The following is a 20,491-nucleotide window of genomic DNA, read 5'->3' on the forward strand; positions in this document are numbered from 1 at the left end:
GATCAGAGGGCAACTGACCTTGGGAGCTGCTCACGCTGTGCTGTTTTGTAAATGCTTGATTTTTCTTGTGTCTTTAAGGGTTCACTTTTTGGGTCTTATGATCCAATAACTACTCCATTAGACCAATCATAAAGTCCTTTCCCATTATGTTTTAGTGGCTTAGTGACACAAAATATGCATTTCGGAGCACCTTGTTTCTTCTTGGAGTTTATGTGCAAAAACTCATTTCTCCACAGATGTGTCACTGCTTCACGACAGGGGGTTAACCTGTCCAACAGACTATTTCTTTTGTAGCAGTTCATTTATCATTTCATTTGTCATGGATCTCTTTCATTGTAATAGAACATTTTTACTAAAATGGATGGGTTCATCTCTAATGCTGTACTTCTTTTTGAAACATGCTCTCTAAAAACAAGCAAATAGTGAACAAAATTGTAGCGGTAATGCAGTAAACAAACAGATATATATTTTTTTATTTTATTAAATTTCTTCATGTGATCATTGCACACTGCAAATTGAGTGTTCTCCTTTTAAAATATTCCTTGTCTGAAAACATTCAGAATATAGAGCTTTAGTCCACATTCTTTTATTCTTTATTTGTGTGACATATAATATCTCTGTGTAGTCGCAGCCTACATCAAATCAACCATAAATATTTGCCCAGAAAGTTCTGAAACTAACAGACTGTGAATAATTCAAATGTCCCTGGTGGGGCCATTTGGACAAGGACAAGCTATTACCATGTACAACGCCATTTCGCCAAGGCAAAGTGCACACTACTCTCAGCACACCTCTCTATCGTGGGAAATCTGATTTAACATTATCTTTTGCCTTGGGGCTCCTCTGGTAATCGCAACAATAAATGAACAAAACTCTTTTGCTCATATGACTCATTACATCACAGGCAGAAATGGCTAAATGATTAATAAATGCAAAATTACTGTAATGATAAGTGCCTTTTTACATGATTATGTTCTCTCTCTTTCTCAGAACTTTAACTAATGATCAGAAGTGTGAATAAATGTTGCTAAATTACTTTAATGTTTCATAATTAAATAGATCATAGAGAAAGGGGTTCCCCGGTTAACACTAGGACCCAATTAAAATCAGCATGTGTTCTTCTTCACCACAGATTTATTGGCAAGGATCCACTCCAGATGGAAGCAGGACTTTGTTATTCGGAAGGTTGCGACATCTTACTGACTAACCATTTGAGTGGAAATATGTCCACAGTAATGTTTTTAACTTGTCATGGACTAGCAATATAAAAACTGTACAGAGTCGGGTGCCTAATTGAAGACAGAGATGATTATCATTTCATTTCAGATGATTATCAATTCGAGTCATAGGAGGCTGTTCGCCCTCACTTAAGGATGAAGTTTTAAACCGTACCGACTCCCTCCTGTGACTTCACTGTGACTAAAACCTCTCTGCCGCAGTGAAGTAACGTTCTGTGGTTTGCTTTATTGATACCACTATATACACACTCTTCATTTAAGTCCTACAATGAAGAATTACAAAGGAGCATATGGAATTTAAACCTTGCAAAATAAAGGCTTCAGCTTTAATGGGTTTTTGGCCCATTTTCCAGCGTGTAAGATGTGGTTGTATTTTGCATTTGTCACAAGTTTGCTGTAAAAGCAATTGCCTTTCAGGTAACATAAACACCAAAGAAGTATGTTAAAAGTATAAAATATAAAAAACAAAGAAATATTCAAATAAATAAAAATAAGCTTATATAGTTAACCATTTAGTCACATTTCTCCATAAATGTCTTAAAATATCTTGAAATTTGTTAATGTGAATTATTTCATGGTGTATTCTGATAACATTTTGAAGCATCTAAATAATCATACATTTTCAATCTTTCAAGCATGTTGTCATCAAACAATCTTTCAGTTAAAAAAAGACAACATTTTACTCATATTAACTGCATGAATGCACATCTTAATCTCCTTCACATTATCAGATTACTACCACCCCACTCTATCTATCCCTGATGTAAACTACTACAACAACCCCACGCATCTCAACGAGGCGAATTGTCCCAACTTCCCTCTTTATCGTTTCAATCTCGATGTCTCTAATGAAGCACTTGTCCTCTATGGCAGCCCGCGTTGTGCGTGTCCGTCTGTGTGCTGACGTAGAGGTGGGCTGGCAGAGAGTTAAGTGGAGTAGACTGAATGCCATCAAGATAAGGCAAACATCACAAGTGCTAAAGACAGTAGATAGCTCAGACTGCCTACCCATGTGTACCGTGCGTGTCTTCTGACAGATGAGATCTCAGCGGATCCTGACAGCGTCCGTGCAGACGTTCATTCATTCCACTCAAAACTGAAGGCACTATCACAAAAGTTGTAAAGCGATCTGAGAATCGTCGCACCTGACCGAAAGCGTCCGTTTCATGAATGAGGTATCACGAAAGAGCATCATTGTATTTGACATCAGATGCGGGGGATCTGAAGCGGATCGCGGCTGATCTTGTCGTTGACTTGCAGAAGTGTTGCAGTGATAGAGTCGTACAGAGTTACAGTATGGATTACTTTTTATTCCGACTCTTCTGTTCTGTGGCTTTGGCGTCTCTTATTGTTCAAAGGTAAGAATAAGTGTTTTCAAGAGTAAGTTTTCAAAATGTTGCATGACGTGTTGCATGTAAAGTAAGTGTCTGTGGCTTATCGCGTTTCTTTTCGTTTATATCGCAGTATTGCTTTTTTTGGATTGTACTATATCCTGTGTACATTTAAGTTTGTAGTTTTGTTTGTAGTTTACTATGCCCAAATGTAGTTTCACTTTACTGTAATACACTGTAAGGGAAAGGAGCTTTGCATCTGCAAATAAACAACTAATTTGTAATCATCTTAAACTGCATCTTTTTTAACAAAAATGTTGATGCGATGCTGTGTATGTGGTATTTATTTCCAGTACATTTGTGTCACAGAAATATGTTAAATCTGATGTAGCCTATAAATAATATTTGTAGATTAATTTTATTTATAAGTTAATTTAAATGTAAAAGCACATTTACAATACAACACACACAAAACAGTTTTATTAAGCCACAGACATATACATTGGTAGGGATACTTGATAAGGTTTGATTTTCTCTTCTAGGGCAGATTCAAATGAAATCCTAGGACTAAAGATCCCCTTTGACCCTATTTTGAACGCCAATACGGTGTGTCTGACTTTGCCCGGTCTCACCAAGAAACAGTTGGACGTGTGTATGAGACATCCAGATGTGACGGCCTCTGCAATACAGGGCATCCAGATTGCCATCCATGAGTGCCAGCATCAGTTCAGAGGACACCGCTGGAATTGCTCTAGCCTCGAGACCAGAAACAAGATCCCATATGAAAGTGTTGTCTTTAGCAGGGGTAAGCGACAAAATAAATCTTATCTATTGTATGCAGATGAACATACATGCTGTTTGGAGAGTTTTGGGCAATGTTTTGACTCCAGACTATTCATGTGGCCAAGACAGACGTAGACATTTTTATTTTAAAAGTTTTAATGTACTAAGGTAATTGCAGAGATTTGGTAAATTAGTTTGGGTTTCAGCGTATAGGGCAGAAACTGGCCCATATTGGGAAATTAATGCTTGAGGTTTGAACAGTGCAAACACACATACATGTTTGACAGCAGGGAAGCTTATCAGTCGCAGGCATATCATTTAAAAAGTGAATGTAAATATTCTGCAAGAGGGCTTCCCTGGCCAGCCAGTGCTTTTTACTCTGTGCCAGTTCAAGTGCTGTGAATTTGCTTTCAGCATTTTCCCAACCCTTAGTGGCAAAAGCATAAACCTGTTTAGTTAGTTTCTGTAACACAAAGTGACAGTTTCCTTCAATCTTTAATTCATTTTCCCACTTCCTGCACCATCAGCACAGCCGGGCGTGCCTCTAACTTTAAATTATTTGTTAGATTGATTTGTTCTGGGTTTTTCATTGGCTCGGAAGGAAATCTGAAACAGCATTTCCATGTCCGTGTCTTCTGCCTAAGTGCCGTTTGCCCCCCATAGAATCATGAGAGGATAGCACGAAAGAGCAGTACCGACTGACGTCGTGTGTGTATTTCTGCATTTAGGGTCTTCTCTGCTTAAGTGTGTGTCACTGTGGATGGCTGGGTTTATAAGTGTGACTTTCTGTCTGTTTTGAAATGATCGATTGAACATTGTTCAGCTATCTCGGAGCGTTTTTGTAAAAAGCAGGCAACTCTAGACACTGACTGGTCTGCACCCAATTTAAGTCTTAAAGGATCATTAGTCATTTGTAATAACTGAAGATGGACAAAACAGGACACAGGATGAGGTGAGGTGAGGCAGAGCTACATTCACAGGCCGAACAAGACAAGCCCCAATCTGTAGTAAACACTCTTTTAAAGTGGTAGACATGGGGTCATGGCCAGTTTAGAAACTTGTTCAAACTTGAAACTTTCTGTTTCGCTTGAAGTATAATTTACAATATCCAAAGGTCTTCGATGGTCACAAGTATGCAGTTAATGGTACAAGCTTTTTCAATATGGCAAAATCTGCTGTATTTTCAAAATTACCAGCCTGATATTCTTGCATTGAAAAAGAAAAAATTAATTACTGTAAAGTTTTTTTATGCTGAAATACTGCCCTTTGAATTTAGCAGGCACAAGCAGCTATAAACTGTTTAGCCCTTAGTGGGCTCTTTCATGTTTCCGAGCATGGCCTTCTTTAATTCCCATCTGTCCCTGAAAGTGATTCAGGGGAGTCTGCTTTTATGAGACCTTTTATTATTGTTTGAGGCCATTAGCTCTCAACAAGACTACAGCACATGCTGACACTTCTGGTGAGGAACCTTCATCATCCTGGAAAGAAAAAAGGACTTGTTAAATATTCTGATACCGCGACAATGCTCCTGCTACATGTGGCTCTCGTGTGTTCGAATCTATTTGCTGAGGGATTTCTTAAAGATCAAACGGCTGCTAACGGTAGCCAGGTTAATCGCAGCCACGTTTTGAGCTCAGACTAGAGGCGAGCATGTCTGTGCTTAACCAAGTTAGCCAGAACCCACCACACCTTCTCTTTTGTCCCTGCGTGTACATGCAATGAGTGGAAGCTTAAGTGTTCATCAAATTTGTTGTTGTTGCTTTAGTGGCTGTGAGGTCTGGTGGAAGAAAATGCTGGTACTTCTATCAAACCCACACAAGCATCAGGGCACTTGTGGTTTCTGATAGTGATCTTCTCCCCAAAGCACAGAAACAAAGGGCAAATGGGTGGTGGATGGTCCAGGTTTGAGAAAGGCTTGTCTGAATAATCCATATTGTCTCCTTGGCAGGTTTCAGAGAAAGCGCATTCGCCTACGCCATTGCGGCAGCTGGAGTCGTGCACGCTGTGTCCAACGCCTGCGCCATGGGCAAGCTGAAGGCCTGCAGCTGCGACGATAAACGTAGAGGAGACGAAGAGGCTTTTAGGGTGAAACTCAACCGTCTGCAACTGGAGGCCATCAACCGGGGAAAAGGCATGGTCCACGGAGTAATGGAGCACTTTCCGGCTGAGGTTCTCGGTCCCCAGGACTCCTGGGAATGGGGCGGTTGCAGTCCGAACGTGGAGTTTGGGGAACGCTTCTCCAAGGAGTTCCTGGACTCCCGTGAGACGTACAGAGACATTCACTCCAGGATGAGACTTCATAACAACAGAGTTGGCAGGCAGGTGAGAGACAGCGTTATGCTTGCTGTGTTAAATGCTAACTGTGTGTGATGTACAGTGGGTGGGTGACACTAAGCCGGAATGAATCAGCAGAGTGTTGGATTACGATTTCAGAGAGAGTAAAGAAGATCCACTTTCCCTTTTAAGGTGTGTTAAACACCAGTGTTCAAAGATGAGCGCTTCTTTGAGATGAGCGCTTCTTTTCTACTAAGATACTATAACCGTGTCACATGTACTAAAGGGAGACAATAGAAGTTGAGTTCAGCCTTTTGATGTACCCAGAAGCTATAGATGCTCTGAGTGTTGTCTAAGGGACGCTCGAGTTGCAGCTGTACTCTTTGTCCCCGATAGTGTTGCCAAGCTTAACATTTGGGTTTGTACGTTCCCTGTGTTATGTGCTCGTCGGTTTGGTGAACTTTTTGCCCGAGCAACCGCCTAAGAACTAACTTACGTGCCCGTTCCCCGTCTTCACTTAATTACGCGCTTTCATGAATCTTTCCCGTTCACCACCCCCCGAACCACCTACCAACAGCAAAACACTTAAATGAGCAATTACCCTAGTCGAGCAAAAGCAAACACATGATTCTCTAAAACATGTTATCTTTGGAGATGGGAATGTTTAAAAGGCATTTAAGCTTTAACGAAATATGCCTTCCCTGGAGTTTCCTTTGATCAGCGAGTCGCTGCTGCTGGCAATGTGTGATGTGAAGGATGGAGGTGTTGTGTGTTTGCCCGTATTTTACTAATTAGAAACTAAGAGGCAGACCAGTGGCACTGTAGAGCATGTTGGAAAATGCACTGGAAAATAATAGGATATTCCCTTAAGAACCATTAAATGCAATGAGGACCTACGGAACTTAAAGGAATAGTCCGACCAGAAATTAAAATTCTGTCACAATTTGCTCACCCTGTGTCATTCCAAACCTATATGACTTACTTTCTTTTAAAGAACACCAAAGAAGATATTTTAAAGAATGTTGATAACCAAAAATTGTACTCCATTGACTCCATTTGTGTTTTTTATCATCATGATAGTAAATCAATGATGACAGATGTTTTTGGGGGGTAAACTATACCATCAAGACATTGTATAAAAATGGTTTTAAGTACTGAAAAACTGTTTTGAAACAAAAATGCATTGCTGTTTTGACACTATATTCAAAGAGTAAAGTATGGACATATGAAATAGAAACATGGGAATTATCAATTGAATGAAAATGATAAATCAACACTATAGATTCTTTACCCTTTGCTTTAATAAAAGCTTAACGCATTCTGGACGTTCTCTCACCAAACTCCTACCTGTAATTCCCTGCCAGGAGTCTTATGGATGGGCTCTTAGTGGATGCTTTTCCGAGTTTTCACATGTATTTTAATGCTCTTTTTATAAAGAACTGTATAGCCTATACTGGCACAATTTTTATTTGTAGTTGTATTTACATACTTGCTTAATGTTTTAGATAAACCATTAAAAATGGTCTTTGGAATCATGATAAACATAAATACAGACAGATATGCATAAACTTTGCACTGTCAATTTAATTATTTCTCACAAACACTAATAAATGCTACAGTACTCTACGGTCTCTATGTTATAACAATAGTATTAGTTGGTTCCTCCTCTAATGTACTTTACATGGGTCCTCATATGTACTACGTATATTCTAGCTGTTACAGTTTTAGTATGTACTACCGTATACGTGGCATGTTTTTGATACCGCTGCTCCTCAGTCGATGACAGCTGATCAGGTGTGTCTAGACGTGGGTGGCAAGATATCCTGATGCATTAATCTGTTATCAGGATGGTACAGAGCTGAAGTGAAAATAACTACTATAATCTCATTTGGGCCATCACTGGCAGGTTCACACAAACAGACTGGCAAATTGTTCATTGTTTGCCGCTTCCTCTTCTTCAATTTGTCTCTGTATCGTTCCATCAGTTTATTTCTGGTTCTCTTGATTATTCAGACAAAACACACTCGGTCAGTGCCCAAAAAAGTAACAGATAATAACTGTGTTTTCTATCTGAAGTACTTAATGCAGTTCTCATGCACTACTTTGTTCTTGTTAACTCTTTAACGCTTTAAAATCCGGTTTGACACATTGTTCAAGGAGCTGTAAATGTGGTGTATATCTTAATTCTTTCTTGTTGATTACTTCTGTCACAATAAGTGCGTTTACATGCACAGTCTTACTCCGATTATGCGTAATAAGCTGATAACAAGTAAGGTCATGTAAACGCACTCATTTCTTTTATCGGGGAAAGCTCATAAACGGCGTAAGCAAAACCCTCTCTTTACTCCGATTTTGCGCTGCATGTAAACGCCTTTACAGGTTTTTGCACTGCATGTCTGACAGTGCAATAATAAAAGTCCCAAACGGAAGTAAAATTAAAATAACACATAAAATCCACTCTCGAATCATGCAGTTGATGTAGATACGACCAAAATGAAAAACCGTTGTTGTATATGCGATTTCTGCGGACATACGTAGAGATATAAAAATACAGCTTCAGACCGTTTTCCTACTGTATTTTTAATTACTAAGCAGACTATCGATGGTGACCTCACTTCACACAAAAACCTTGCAAGTCAAGACTTCCACATCAACGCGGGTTTCGGCGAAGCCGGTTTAGTACTATGCATATGAACAGGTTTCTTTTATAAGATGATTTTTGAGCTTGAGATTTTTACAAGCTTATTTTCGTGCATGTAAACGCACTCGATGTCAATTTTTTTATAATTAGCATTGTCACATGAGATTTTATTGGCAAAAGCCGCACATTCGTTGACACTTCAAAGGTTTCATGTTGTTATCAGTTTTTTAACAGATTCATTGCTATTTATTTTGGATGATGTAGAAAGGCTGGAACTTCAGGACTTCTGTGTGAGGAGCTAAGTAAGGATGTGTGGTGTTTGATCCGGCTGCCAGCAGGAGTGAGATGGTAGAGAGAGAGGAGTTGTTGTTAATGAATATTTCTGCTGCCAGTAAGCCTATTTGGCACCCAAACCGGGTTGTCAGGAAAAAAATGAAGACACTTTGTTGCTACCGAAATATGTTACTGTTGGCATATCTCCTGCAGTTAGTGTCAGAAAATTACAAATTCTTGAATTTAATAATATGGCCTGATAAAAGGTGTGTGACATTAGGTAAAACTATAAATAAATTGGTGTTTTTTATATTCTGCTTAGACAATTTCACTGGCAGTTTGGTCTCTTTGACTCTTTGACGGAGTAATGCTATGTGGTATAAAGCTTTTACTTGCAAGACCAAAGACATAAGGGGAGGGTTTCAGAATTAGCCCCAATACTCCCTTACCTCCCTTCCCGGGAATGGCAGTCGCATGTCGAGGAATGTAGTGACTTTACTGTGATATACATGTCGCCTCATGCCCACCCTCTGGTTCTCACGACGTTCTGTCTTGTTAAAAGCTCTAATTAGTGGCTGCTGGCTATTTGGAAACAGATGTTTAAAGCTAGCAAAAGATTTTAGACATCAAACAGAGCGGGAAGTCGAAAGACATTCGCCCTTCCTTCCCCAAATCCAACTTTTAAACAGTCTGTCGCTGGAGAGCAACACACAAGAAAAAAGGAAATTGCACGAAGAGAATCGTTTTAATTGTATTGTTTTAGTATTTGTCATCCACTGCTTCTGGGCACATCATGTGAACAGGCAGGACGTAAAAAACGGGAATGTTTTTATGCTCACTGTAGCTGCCAATTACATGGTAACATAGAGTTGGGTTGTAAATTATTTTTTCATGTTTTCATTGGAGCTCCTTCCACTCACTGAAGGCTGGCTTGGAAGCCGTGCAAGGTTTCTACTTTTAGAGCGACTGTAGGCAAGTGACAGGGCAAGTTAGAAACACTTTAGAAACACAGTTTGTACGAACAATGTTTTAACCACGATAAATTAGAAACAATTCGGTAACACTTTACAACAAGGTGCAATTAGTTAACATTTGTATATGAATTAGCTAACAATGAACAATTTAGTTTTTCCGCATTTAATCCTTGATAATGTAAGTTCATGTCAATGCAGTTATTCATGTTAGTTCGTAATGCATTGACTAATGTTAACATTGTCAACGTTTGATTTTAATAATGTATTAGTAAATGCTGAAATTAATATGGATTCATATTAATAAATGCTGTAGAAGTATTGTTCGTGCTAGCTAATGCATTTAATAACTGTTAACAATTCTTACTTGATTCTACAGCCTGACATTAGATATTATTTCAATGTACTTACACATCTTATATAAACATGCTTCAATAAAGAAACAGATCACAGACTGGTCACACATCCATCAGAAACGTGTGTGCTGGGACGTTGAGGTTTTGTGGGAACGCCTCTTCTGAAACATCAAGGAACAGCACAATACTCATTCAACAATCCATCAAGAGCTATTAGATGGGGGATCATGTTGTCAGACAGCCTGTCATCATGTTGTCCCAGACCTTATGTGGACCTTTCATGTTTTACCAGCATACTTCAGTCTTAGTAGTGCAACACACTGCACACGAAAGTAATTCACAAATGATCATCTTGCTTTGAGGACAAAACGTACATGTTCTCCTGTAATTTTTTATATTGTACTTGATAATGTTCCTTGCTTTCTAGCTATTCAAAAAAGTATAGAATTGTCTTTAAGGAACACCTTGATTACGAGGTTACTTTTTTAGTTGTATTACATTTTCATTTGTGAGTAAATCAAAATGTCATACAGCTATTTCTACAGAATTCAACTTTCCTGAACATAAACACAATTATAATACCAAAAACACTTCCAATAAATAAATAAGTGCAGTCATATAACTGTTAGTTACAGGGACCACGCATGTTTAAATGCTCCTCAAATAAAAAAAATGTCTACTATACAATTGCAGTAATGCATTTCCCTAAAATATATTTATAGAAATAAGCATTGAATATACGACTGCACTTATTTATTTATTGGAACTGTTTATGGTTTTATAATTGTGTTTAAGTTCAGGAAAGTTGTAAACGTATTATTGCAACTTATTATTACTGGTTATCTGTGAAACGCCTTTGACTTTCTTAAAGTGGCCGTGCAATGGAGTTTCATGGATTCTGACATGATTTACAATGTTAAGCATGTTGTCTTCTCAACTTGTCAAAAAACGAGTTTGACGTAGTATTTTTTTCGAACATGAAAATCCTTTTCGTAAGAATCTTTCATGGTCCCTGATTGGACAATTCTCCCGGAAAAGCATGCACACGCATCAACCAAGGAGAGTGGGAGAAGGAGCATGCGCACAAGTCACTTTCACTTGTGTACAGGAGAGAGAGAGCACTATGTTCGCGAAGTTCAGCTGTGTTTGTTTGTTCACTACATTTGGGTGATGAATGTTCTAAAGATATAACATGTTATGGTGGATGTCATGCTGGATTTCGAGATCATTTAAAACTGATAGATGGAGCGGCGGTCCCAGAGATAAAAGATGCCAGACATGAACTGCACGCCGTAAGTTAAACTGATGTGTTTTGTTGGCAATGTGTGCAAACATGCTTTAGTTCTGCCTCCTCCTCCCCCCCACACGCGTCACATGCTTTCAGAAATAATCGTACAGCTGTATCTGCCTTTTATAAATGTGATCAAACTAAAGACTCTACGGACATTTGAAGGGTATGATACTGTTCTGTAACTATTCAAGATTAACATGAGATATGCAGAAACTGTCTGAGTTATGGCCGCTTTAAATAAAAGTTTCTTTGACTGTTGTTTTACATTGTTGATTCAGTAGGAGCATCTCAACTGCCTGTGGTCCAAATGTGTTACCAGTGTGTTTTTTGCTTGATCTCAGTCTGGTGCCAGTTTACGGGCAAGCTTGTCTCACTTCTCTTCAATTATGGGGGCCCAGATGTGCCTCTCGAACTGCTCTCCACCAATAAGTTTACAGCACGCCCTCCAAAACATCCTGAAGAGAAAATGTGCAAATTTATAGGCCCTAATATGTTTTGCTTGCGACCCATTTATAGTGGCTTCTGCTCTGTTACTGTAAGTCTAGCAGCGGCACATGTTTCCATACACATTGTAAGCTGCAGGTCTACCTCTGTACATCTGTTGCTGCTAAAGATATAAGACTTTCTTTGAAAGATGTATTCTTTTCACGGTTGAAAAGGGCCTTCGGGTTTGGTCTTTCCTGAAGCATCCCATAATCGCATGGTACGACAGTCTACATGTATGTACTCCAGCCTTTATTTAATACTTCCATGCCTATAGAAACGTATGTTCTTATAAAGCCTATTGTTTCTCATCCTGAGAGATGACAGGCTAAAGATGTTAATCTGTACATGTCAGAAACAGGAATGAGCTCAGCTTCCGGCACATCATTCGTAGCTCCTCAGGCTAAACAGCTTGCCATCCCCTAATGCTCCACCTCTCCACAGATTATCCTATGGTCATTTAGACTTGTGTGCAGAAGCTTCCAAGTGCGTACTTCCTGTCTGATCCTCACACTTCCTCTGTCACCACACACCCACACCACTCCTGCCCTCAGGTGCTATTGAATCCAGAGGAAGGAGAACAATCAGACCTTGCAATCTTTCATCTCATCGTGTAGCTTCCTCGGCACGGGCCATACATGGCAAGAGCAGGCAGGTCTACTTCCTGTCTGTTGGAGGTGAGAGATTTAAACACCCATCAGGTCCCGGCACTCAAAGTGCAAAAATTTGACTAGCCTTATTTGTCTGAACCCGCATCGTATTGACCCTCGGGGAACTGATTTGGCTTCCTCTCGAAAAAAGCCTGCTGTCTTATACAATGAGTATATCCAGACCGGAAAGGTGTAAATGCAACACTAAGATTTAAGCCCAATATAATTGAAAGTGATCCAATTTACATTCTACTGTTCATGTTTTGAAAAAACAGTATAGATGCCATACTACGCGATTTGCCATTGTGGGCGTTAGGTTGCGATTGATCATTGTTATCTTTGGCCTCAGTGACTGTGCAATATCTGTTTCATATCTCTCTACTCTGAGTTCATTCATATTGCAAAGTGTTCCACCATTTGCATGAGCACCTATGGTGGGCAGGAGCTTGAAATAGAAACCCCCAGCATGCAAACCATAGCCTGAAGAATTGATGATCTTCAGGCACTGCAGACGTCTGGCTTTGACAACGACTGAAAGTGTCCTCCAGCTTGAGGCGAGCGGCAAATGTTGTCCGTTCTGTTTTCGCAGACTGCAGCCCTTGAGATTTTCAAAGTTTTGATTCATTTCAGAGGATGAAGAAAACATTTTCTGAATCCTCGGACCTGACACCTCTGTGCAAGAGGAGAAATCAGAAGAAAAACATGATTCAAGTCATGGCTGAGTGACACGAAATAGTGTGGTTGCCTTGTTTAGCGATGACTGCTCGTACAGTGAAACCTAATCCGTGGAGTTTTGACAGAAACTCAAAACTCGACTTATCTCTAAAGATGTTCAAATTGTGTTTTGTCCCCGCGGTAAGCTCTGGGAAGCCTAAAACAGTTCGAAATGTGGGAATGCTGAAGCTTAATGTTTGTGCTTGTGTTGTTGATATGGGTGGGTGCTGGGGCATCTGTCAGTAGTGAGGGTGGCCCTCTTCCTTTTGGTAATTGGATCTAAAAGTTTATAGCCGCGGTTGACAGACGAGCACATTGTTAAGAGAATGGGAGGTCTGAGCTTGTGAGCAGGGCATCCTCATCTTCAACCATTTTGAACATGACTCTACACAATCCTGTCAAAGATATGAAACGCACAAAATGCTTGATTAATGTAAAGGTCTTGTAATTTCAAAGGTAAAGGATCTATTGCTAGATATGAAATATATTATGCTTAACTATGTCTTCAGAGGTTTATAAAGACCTTACATAATGAAGCGTTATGCTTAAATAACCTTAGAATGAGCTATTTCTCTCTACATAAAGTGAGGGTCCCCTTACATGGAATTCGCCATCTTGTTTCTACAGTACCCCTAAATGGACAAACTGCTCTACAGAGCGTTTCTTAAATATGTTATCACCTTCATGAAAAAAAGGGAAAAGTTACGACATCTTTGTATAATTTTCTTCCATTCTTTGTCAGGATATAAAGCAAAAAATCTAACAGACCAACTATTCTCGAATTAAACATTGTTTAAAAAAACTTTCCAGTCATAAGTCTGTCTAATGCAAAGCCCCTACCCTTTTTCTATTTAAAATCCAACAGCTATTCACATACACACATACATGTACAGTATGTGTATATATTAATGATGCAGTTAACATTCAAAATAAGCATAGGTATATTAATAATACAGAAAATCACCACATACGACTACATATCGCTACTGTCCTTCTGAAACCTTGTATCTCCATATTACAGTCTGGGTTAAGAGAACTCTGAGATTTGTTTCTAACAACGTTATAGATGTTAGAAAGGTTTGGCTGAAACACATTACAAAGACACAAAGTACGTAGTACTGAATCATGGAGTTAAACAGTTTTTCACCCGTTCTCTGTTCAGGAGTTTTTGGGCGAGGCTAAAATGGGGGATCGATAATGCAATGGAGCGTCCTAGCATGCATGGCCATTCTTCTATCACTACAGCGATAGGCTCCTCACCACAAGCCTATTTTCTTCCGCAGGGCAACATTACAAATTTGGCTGGGTGGATGATAACAAACTTTTTTGTTTTGTGACAAACTCAGAACACATATTTGAATGTCACTTTAATCTGACTCTAACCAATAAAAAGTTATAAAAATCGCTGCTTCAATCAGCATATCAAAACAGATTAGCTAAATATGACTAAGTGTTATAATCCTACTATTTCAACACAGTTGAATTGCCCGATAGGACTAGAGTATTAAGTCCAATGCAATAGTACAGTTTTTTTTCCATTTCCTAATAAAACATTAAATGAACAGCAATGATATATCATGAGATATTTTCACATTATTCAAGATGATCATGTTATTCATTACTCATCCACTAATAACAAGCTTCCTTTATTTTTAGTCTTGGATTTGCTCAGCCCAGACTGGCAGCCATGGTCCAGATGTGTTGCGGTTTGAAGATATTTACCATTTCCTCATCTGTTTTGCTCCTGTACAGGTTGTGGTGGACCACATGAGGAGGAAATGCAAATGCCACGGAACGTCTGGAAGCTGTCAGCTCAAGACCTGCTGGCAGGTGACTCCAGAATTCAGAATGGTGGGCACACTGCTGAAGGAACGCTTCAACATCGCCACACTAATAAAAGCCCACAACAGAAACACAGGTCAGGTGGAGCACGCCCACGGCCACCCCACCCACCGACGGAGGGCACACGCGCACGATCTGGTCTACTTTGAGAAGTCCCCTGACTTCTGCGAGAGGGACCTGGGGTCAGACTCTGCTGGGACGCAGGGTCGGATCTGTAACAAGACCAGCCAAGGCATGGACAACTGTGAGAGCCTGTGCTGTGGGCGGGGCCACAACATTTTACAGCAGACTCGTAGCGAACGGTGCAATTGCAAGTTCCACTGGTGCTGTTATGTGGTGTGCGAGGAGTGCAGGATAACAGAGTGGGTGAGCGTCTGCAAATGAAAATGTGCTTTTTTATATTAAATGTATCGACACACATTAAAAACAGGGAGACTGATAAACCCTTCCCTCATGCAATGGACTGCCGTTTCCAAGATTAGAATGGAAAGCACAAATGTGGACCAAGATTAATTCCGTGCTAACTTGTGCACGTGTTCCAACACCATGTGGGTCCGAGCACACGATTTCAGACTGATTTTGGACTTGCACTGCAAGTATTTTTAATTTAAATAAATTAAGAATAAATGAATATATTGTGGAGTATATTGCCAACAGAGACGCAACGTTTTTGCTTTATTTTGGTTTTCAAAGAAACGATGGCTCGTAGTATTTGACGGCACAAGAGTAGCTGCGTGGGATTCCGGTACTTAAAGAAGAGAAATATGTACATCCATGATGTTTCATATACAGTATGTTTGCACAGAGCCATTTGTCAAAAGAGTTTCCCAGATAAACTCTTGTGTTTGAAAATGGTATCATATACCAGTTTAATTCAAAAGGTCTGTTTAATGAATGAAAGTGTAGACTGGATTTCAAAGGCTTCTAAACAGAGCACATTCAGATGAATGGATTTCAATCATGTGCAAGATCAATGTCTGGGGACCAGCTGAAAACCTAAGAACATCATGTTACATTAGTATGGACTTTTATTATGGACAAAGGCATGAAAAACATTATAAAACAGATCAGAGGAATCAGAAAACTTCATGGAAGAAGTTGGATTAAACCTACGGCTACTTGTGTGTATGATGTTTTCTGCAAACTGTTGGCTTTCTCTCCGATCACTGAAACAGAAACATTTTTCATTTCAATTTAGACAAGCATATTATCACATCCTGATCACCATGTTTATGTGGTAGTTATAGGTCGACTGATAACAACAAACATCATCAAAAAATGTAATTTATTCTCTTCCTTTATATTCAACGTACAGTGGAAGAGATACAGCTGGTTGTTCAGATGTGACCATTCAAAATGAATGCATCCATTTTAAGTTGTTTTAACACCTTTACAGGTGGCACACAGCCTTACGTAACTGAGCATTGTAACATCAGTAGTACAGTAAGTAGTATTTTAATTAAAGGAAAAAACTGTCCATGGCCAGTGTAATAAATGTAAAACATACAGTATGTTCCATGTTGTCTGTTTCTCTAAGGATACTTTTCACAATTTTAGACATAAAGGTAAATACAATCAATTTAGTAAAAACTTTTGCTTGTCTAAACCATCTTCTGTAGTGTCATTCTAAAAGGGAACACCAACCAATTTATTCATCCACCAATTTTTATGTTTGTCCCATAATGAATTTTTATGTGTTTGTGTTTTTTATCTGCTAGGTTTGTTTGGCTATGTTATTGCTGTCTTCTTGTTTTATTTATTTATTTGTGTGATTTTCTAATGACATAAAATATATGACATCATCAAAAATTCATATGTAAAACAATATTCAGTCAATGAAATTTTAAGCTGTCAGGTAATTTGTTTTCCAGACGTCCTTTTGTGTTGTGCTTAACATAGTAAAGTTTCATTTGATTGTTTGCACATTTAGACCAATTATATCCTGGAGAAATGACTGACATGAAATACTGTGTGGGTGAATGCGATAAAAAAGCATAATGTTTTTACTTTAGATGGTATAATTTTTTAAGTTTGAATATAAGTTATTTTATTTTGTGGATAACTTAATATTTGTAAAACAATAAAGAACTTGATTATAAACAGTTGAAGGGTGATGTTTCTGTATCAGAATCGCATTTTGATCACTTGGAGGAAAAATATTTGGTCATGCATCACATCATTTCATAGATGTTTCATCGGACGCATGTGCTTGGCGTGAAGTTAACTTCCGGTCTGCATTAATTTATTTTATATTTAATTAATATTAATAAATTAATATTTATATTTCATTATTATTCTAAAGTATTTTTTTACAAAATAAATTTTTTATCAAACGAATAATCTAATGGATAGAACAATGTTTTTTATACATTTAGTTTCATCGAAATGTGCATATTTGCCAATACAGCAAGCTGGAATTAGACAAAAGGTTTAGGCAAAACAATATTAACATAAACTAAAAAAAAGCCTATATTCATGTATGTATGAAATATTTAAGTGGCATTCATTAATAATGATATTTAATTTCTTAGGTGAGAAATATTCTGACATGCACACAAAGACAGCTTAGAAAGTATCAGTTTCTTAAGCAAAAGCAATCAACTTTTCACTAAGATCTCTGAGGAATGAAAACATGTACTGTATGTTGTTGCAGCAGCCTGTAGAGTGGTTCCCTCAGGGAATCAGTGAGTTGACAGCCTGTAATTTATACAGTAGCCAAGTTGATCACCTCCCCCATTATATAAACATGTTGCATCAAAAATGTAATTATTAACCATGTTACTTTTTATTGTCAATCAAAAAGAAAATAACAAAGCCCAGTTCTTTCAGACACAAGCACCGCACAAATGAAAAGTCCACAGTATCTAATATGGTGTACTAACATGACACATGACAAACATGAGACATGAATGGCCAATATGACAGTGTGCAGAATATAATTTTTTTTTATGTATTTGCGATCAGTTCTATACTGCTCATTAATTCTGATGTCACGTCAGCTCTTCATCCATCATGTTGGACAGAACAATGTTTCTCAAGGTTCACAAACCGCTTTATCAATAATAAACCAGAAATGTGCTCCTTTTAATTCATATTAAACCCGATATTCTTTTTTTGCATTACTGTTACTGCTATTATTAGTATCATTAATACTTTTAACATCTTACTACATTAACCTAAAACTATTTATACTGTTGGGGGCTGAACAATTTGACAAGCACAGAAACTAATTTATAAGTGCAGGCTTATTAATATTGATTTGATGACGCTCAAAAATGCACTGTTGTGGAGATGTTCAGGTAAAGAGCACTACTGCAGAAATGGTCAAAACAAACACATATTTTCTTTAAGCTAAACATAATGTGTTAAACAGAACCTGCATACTGTATGTATACCATACAGAATCACTTATATTCAGTAAAGATGGAAGGCATATGTAAACAACATTTCTCACCATTGGGCTGAAAACTTGTATCTCCATGTTTTGTCATGTTTATTTTGTATTCATTACTATTGATAACGCTACATGTTTTTCTGTGGGTGTAAAAACATCTTGGAAACTTTTAAAAGACAGTGTTTTGATTATTTCCTTAAAAGTGTTTTTGAACTTAGGACATTTTGGACAAAGTTTTCTGCCCAACAGCGATGATATGTATATGACACATACTGTGCACATATGTTTACCTTGTTATTTTCTTTCTTTTATAATCATCAAAGAAAATATAAAAAGAAACTATTGAATCAAACTGGTCATTATTTGTTACAGGAAATATTTAGATTCCACCAAAATGAAGATGTGTCTTCCAAGAAACGTTATTTGCATATATTCCTGTATATTAACCCGCAATATGATGAGTGTACCCTGTGCAGGACCCATCCCACACTCTTCTAAAATGAACACATGGAGCAAAAAGCTATCCAAAAGTTGCAGAAAGCAGCCGATGGAAAACAAGCACCTCCGCGCCAATGCCTGATGTGAAATACATGTTCTGCGTTTTTCCCAAAGGGCGGATCACGTCAAGTTGATGTGAGGGGCCAGTCTCTACAAGTACAGAGCAGAACAGACGGAGACACAGTACACGCCACACCAAGCTCAGAATGACAAAGTTTTTATTGCAGCCTGCGATAACTCATTATTATTTACTCAGCTGCATCAAAAGCATGACATGAGAGAAGCAGAGACCATGACGTGTGTATTGAGGCCTGTACATGATTCGGCCATGGTTCCTTGACCGTGCTAAAGAAATTACCATTCTGTGAGACTTTGGTGTCAAAAGCTCATTTAATTACCTGTTTGCAAACACAAATGAACTTTGACCTCCTTTATATGTTCAGAGACCACACGTGAATGTTTAAGTGGATGTCGGATTGAATGTAGGTGAGGAATTTAGCTTGAAAAGAAGCGTTCATGCAGATGAATATTGCTGGGTGGTGGTCTACTTGCGGCTGTACGTCAATTATGCTGTTTTGATTTTCAAAACCAATATTTCATTCCTAAACAGATTAGAGATACATGGGCACACTGGCCATTTCAAAGCCACGGAAATAACTTCAGTTTCCAGTGAAATGCTTTGACATTGCTGTCAACATTATTATTGCTTTCATCATTGACATTAAATCCGATTGCAGGAAGTCCACAACATTCCTTTCTTATCAGTGTTATCAATCAAAGGATCTAGTTTTTTGTTGTAATAATGTTTGGTACCACCCTTTGTTTGATTGTCCTCAAATGCAAACACTTAAATCATGTTCTTCTGTGATGTGTGTCACTTTATTAATATTCAAATTTGAGAGGCAGGATTGAGCTTGTTTGAGATTTTTTCATTGTTGTATAGCACACCTTTCTCTTTTTGGTCTTAAATCGGCTGTAAGCTTTTTGTGTTATATTTCGAAATATATCTATGTATTCTGAAACCTTGGATGTCCGAATTTGCTGTTTTTCAGGAAATAGAAAAAACACAGTACTTTTTAAATGATTCAATACTGTGTTGTCAAAGTTGTTGACAAGCACTTTTAAGTAAATTTAACTGGTTAGATATTGACAATGGGTGACTAATTATAATGATTTGGTAAAAAATTTTATTCACGAAATACAGAGAAACAAGGTTTCAGAAACAGTATACACTACATTATATATTCTTTGTGTATTAAAGATTATTTGTCATTAGTTTGTCTTTTAATTGCTCCATCTCCACAAATATACTTTTACTAATGCCAGTAAAGATTCCAAATCTCTCTGATGGTTCCCACAAATGTTCTCAAAATCTGTGGAACACAAACCACAAACAAAAGCACAAAAAGCTCAGTTAGAGGGAAGGTCTTTTGATTTGTAACTGTATGCTTCACAAGGATTGGAGCATGATGCACGTGGAGAAATGAGGAAGACGAAAATAGGGAATTCTACAAAATCAATCATTTACAGTAGATAAATGTGATAACAACATAAAGCAATGGCAAGTAGGAAGAACAGACTTAAGATAATATACAGTAAACTGATAAGAGTTCCCTATCTCTATTCATACTCTTGGTACGTCTTTAGTTTATTGACATGTACTTATTTAGCTTTCAAGAAATAGACTCATTTAAACAGGGCATATCATGGAAATAAATAAGTTCACCTCAACCATCACAGCCCAAAGCCACT

General features: G+C 38.1%; 1 protein-coding gene across 1 annotated transcript; it reads left to right on the top strand.

The window, feature by feature from the left end:
- The first annotated feature begins 2,070 nt into the window (after positions 1–2,070).
- wnt10a (wingless-type MMTV integration site family, member 10a) lies at positions 2,071–16,945 on the top strand. The gene is made up of 4 exons (XM_079463650.1): positions 2,071–2,596; positions 3,112–3,374; positions 5,301–5,674; positions 14,758–16,945. Exons 1-4 carry the CDS (start codon positions 2,409–2,411, stop codon positions 15,229–15,231), a joined length of 1,299 nt encoding a protein of 432 aa, XP_079319776.1. The 5' UTR covers positions 2,071–2,408; the 3' UTR covers positions 15,232–16,945.
- The last annotated feature ends 3,546 nt before the right edge of the window (positions 16,946–20,491 follow it).

The sequence above is a fragment of the Barbatula barbatula genome (genome assembly GCF_947034865.1).
Source record: "Barbatula barbatula genome assembly, chromosome: 9".
In the NCBI taxonomy this organism is placed as follows: Eukaryota; Metazoa; Chordata; class Actinopteri; order Cypriniformes; family Nemacheilidae; genus Barbatula; species Barbatula barbatula.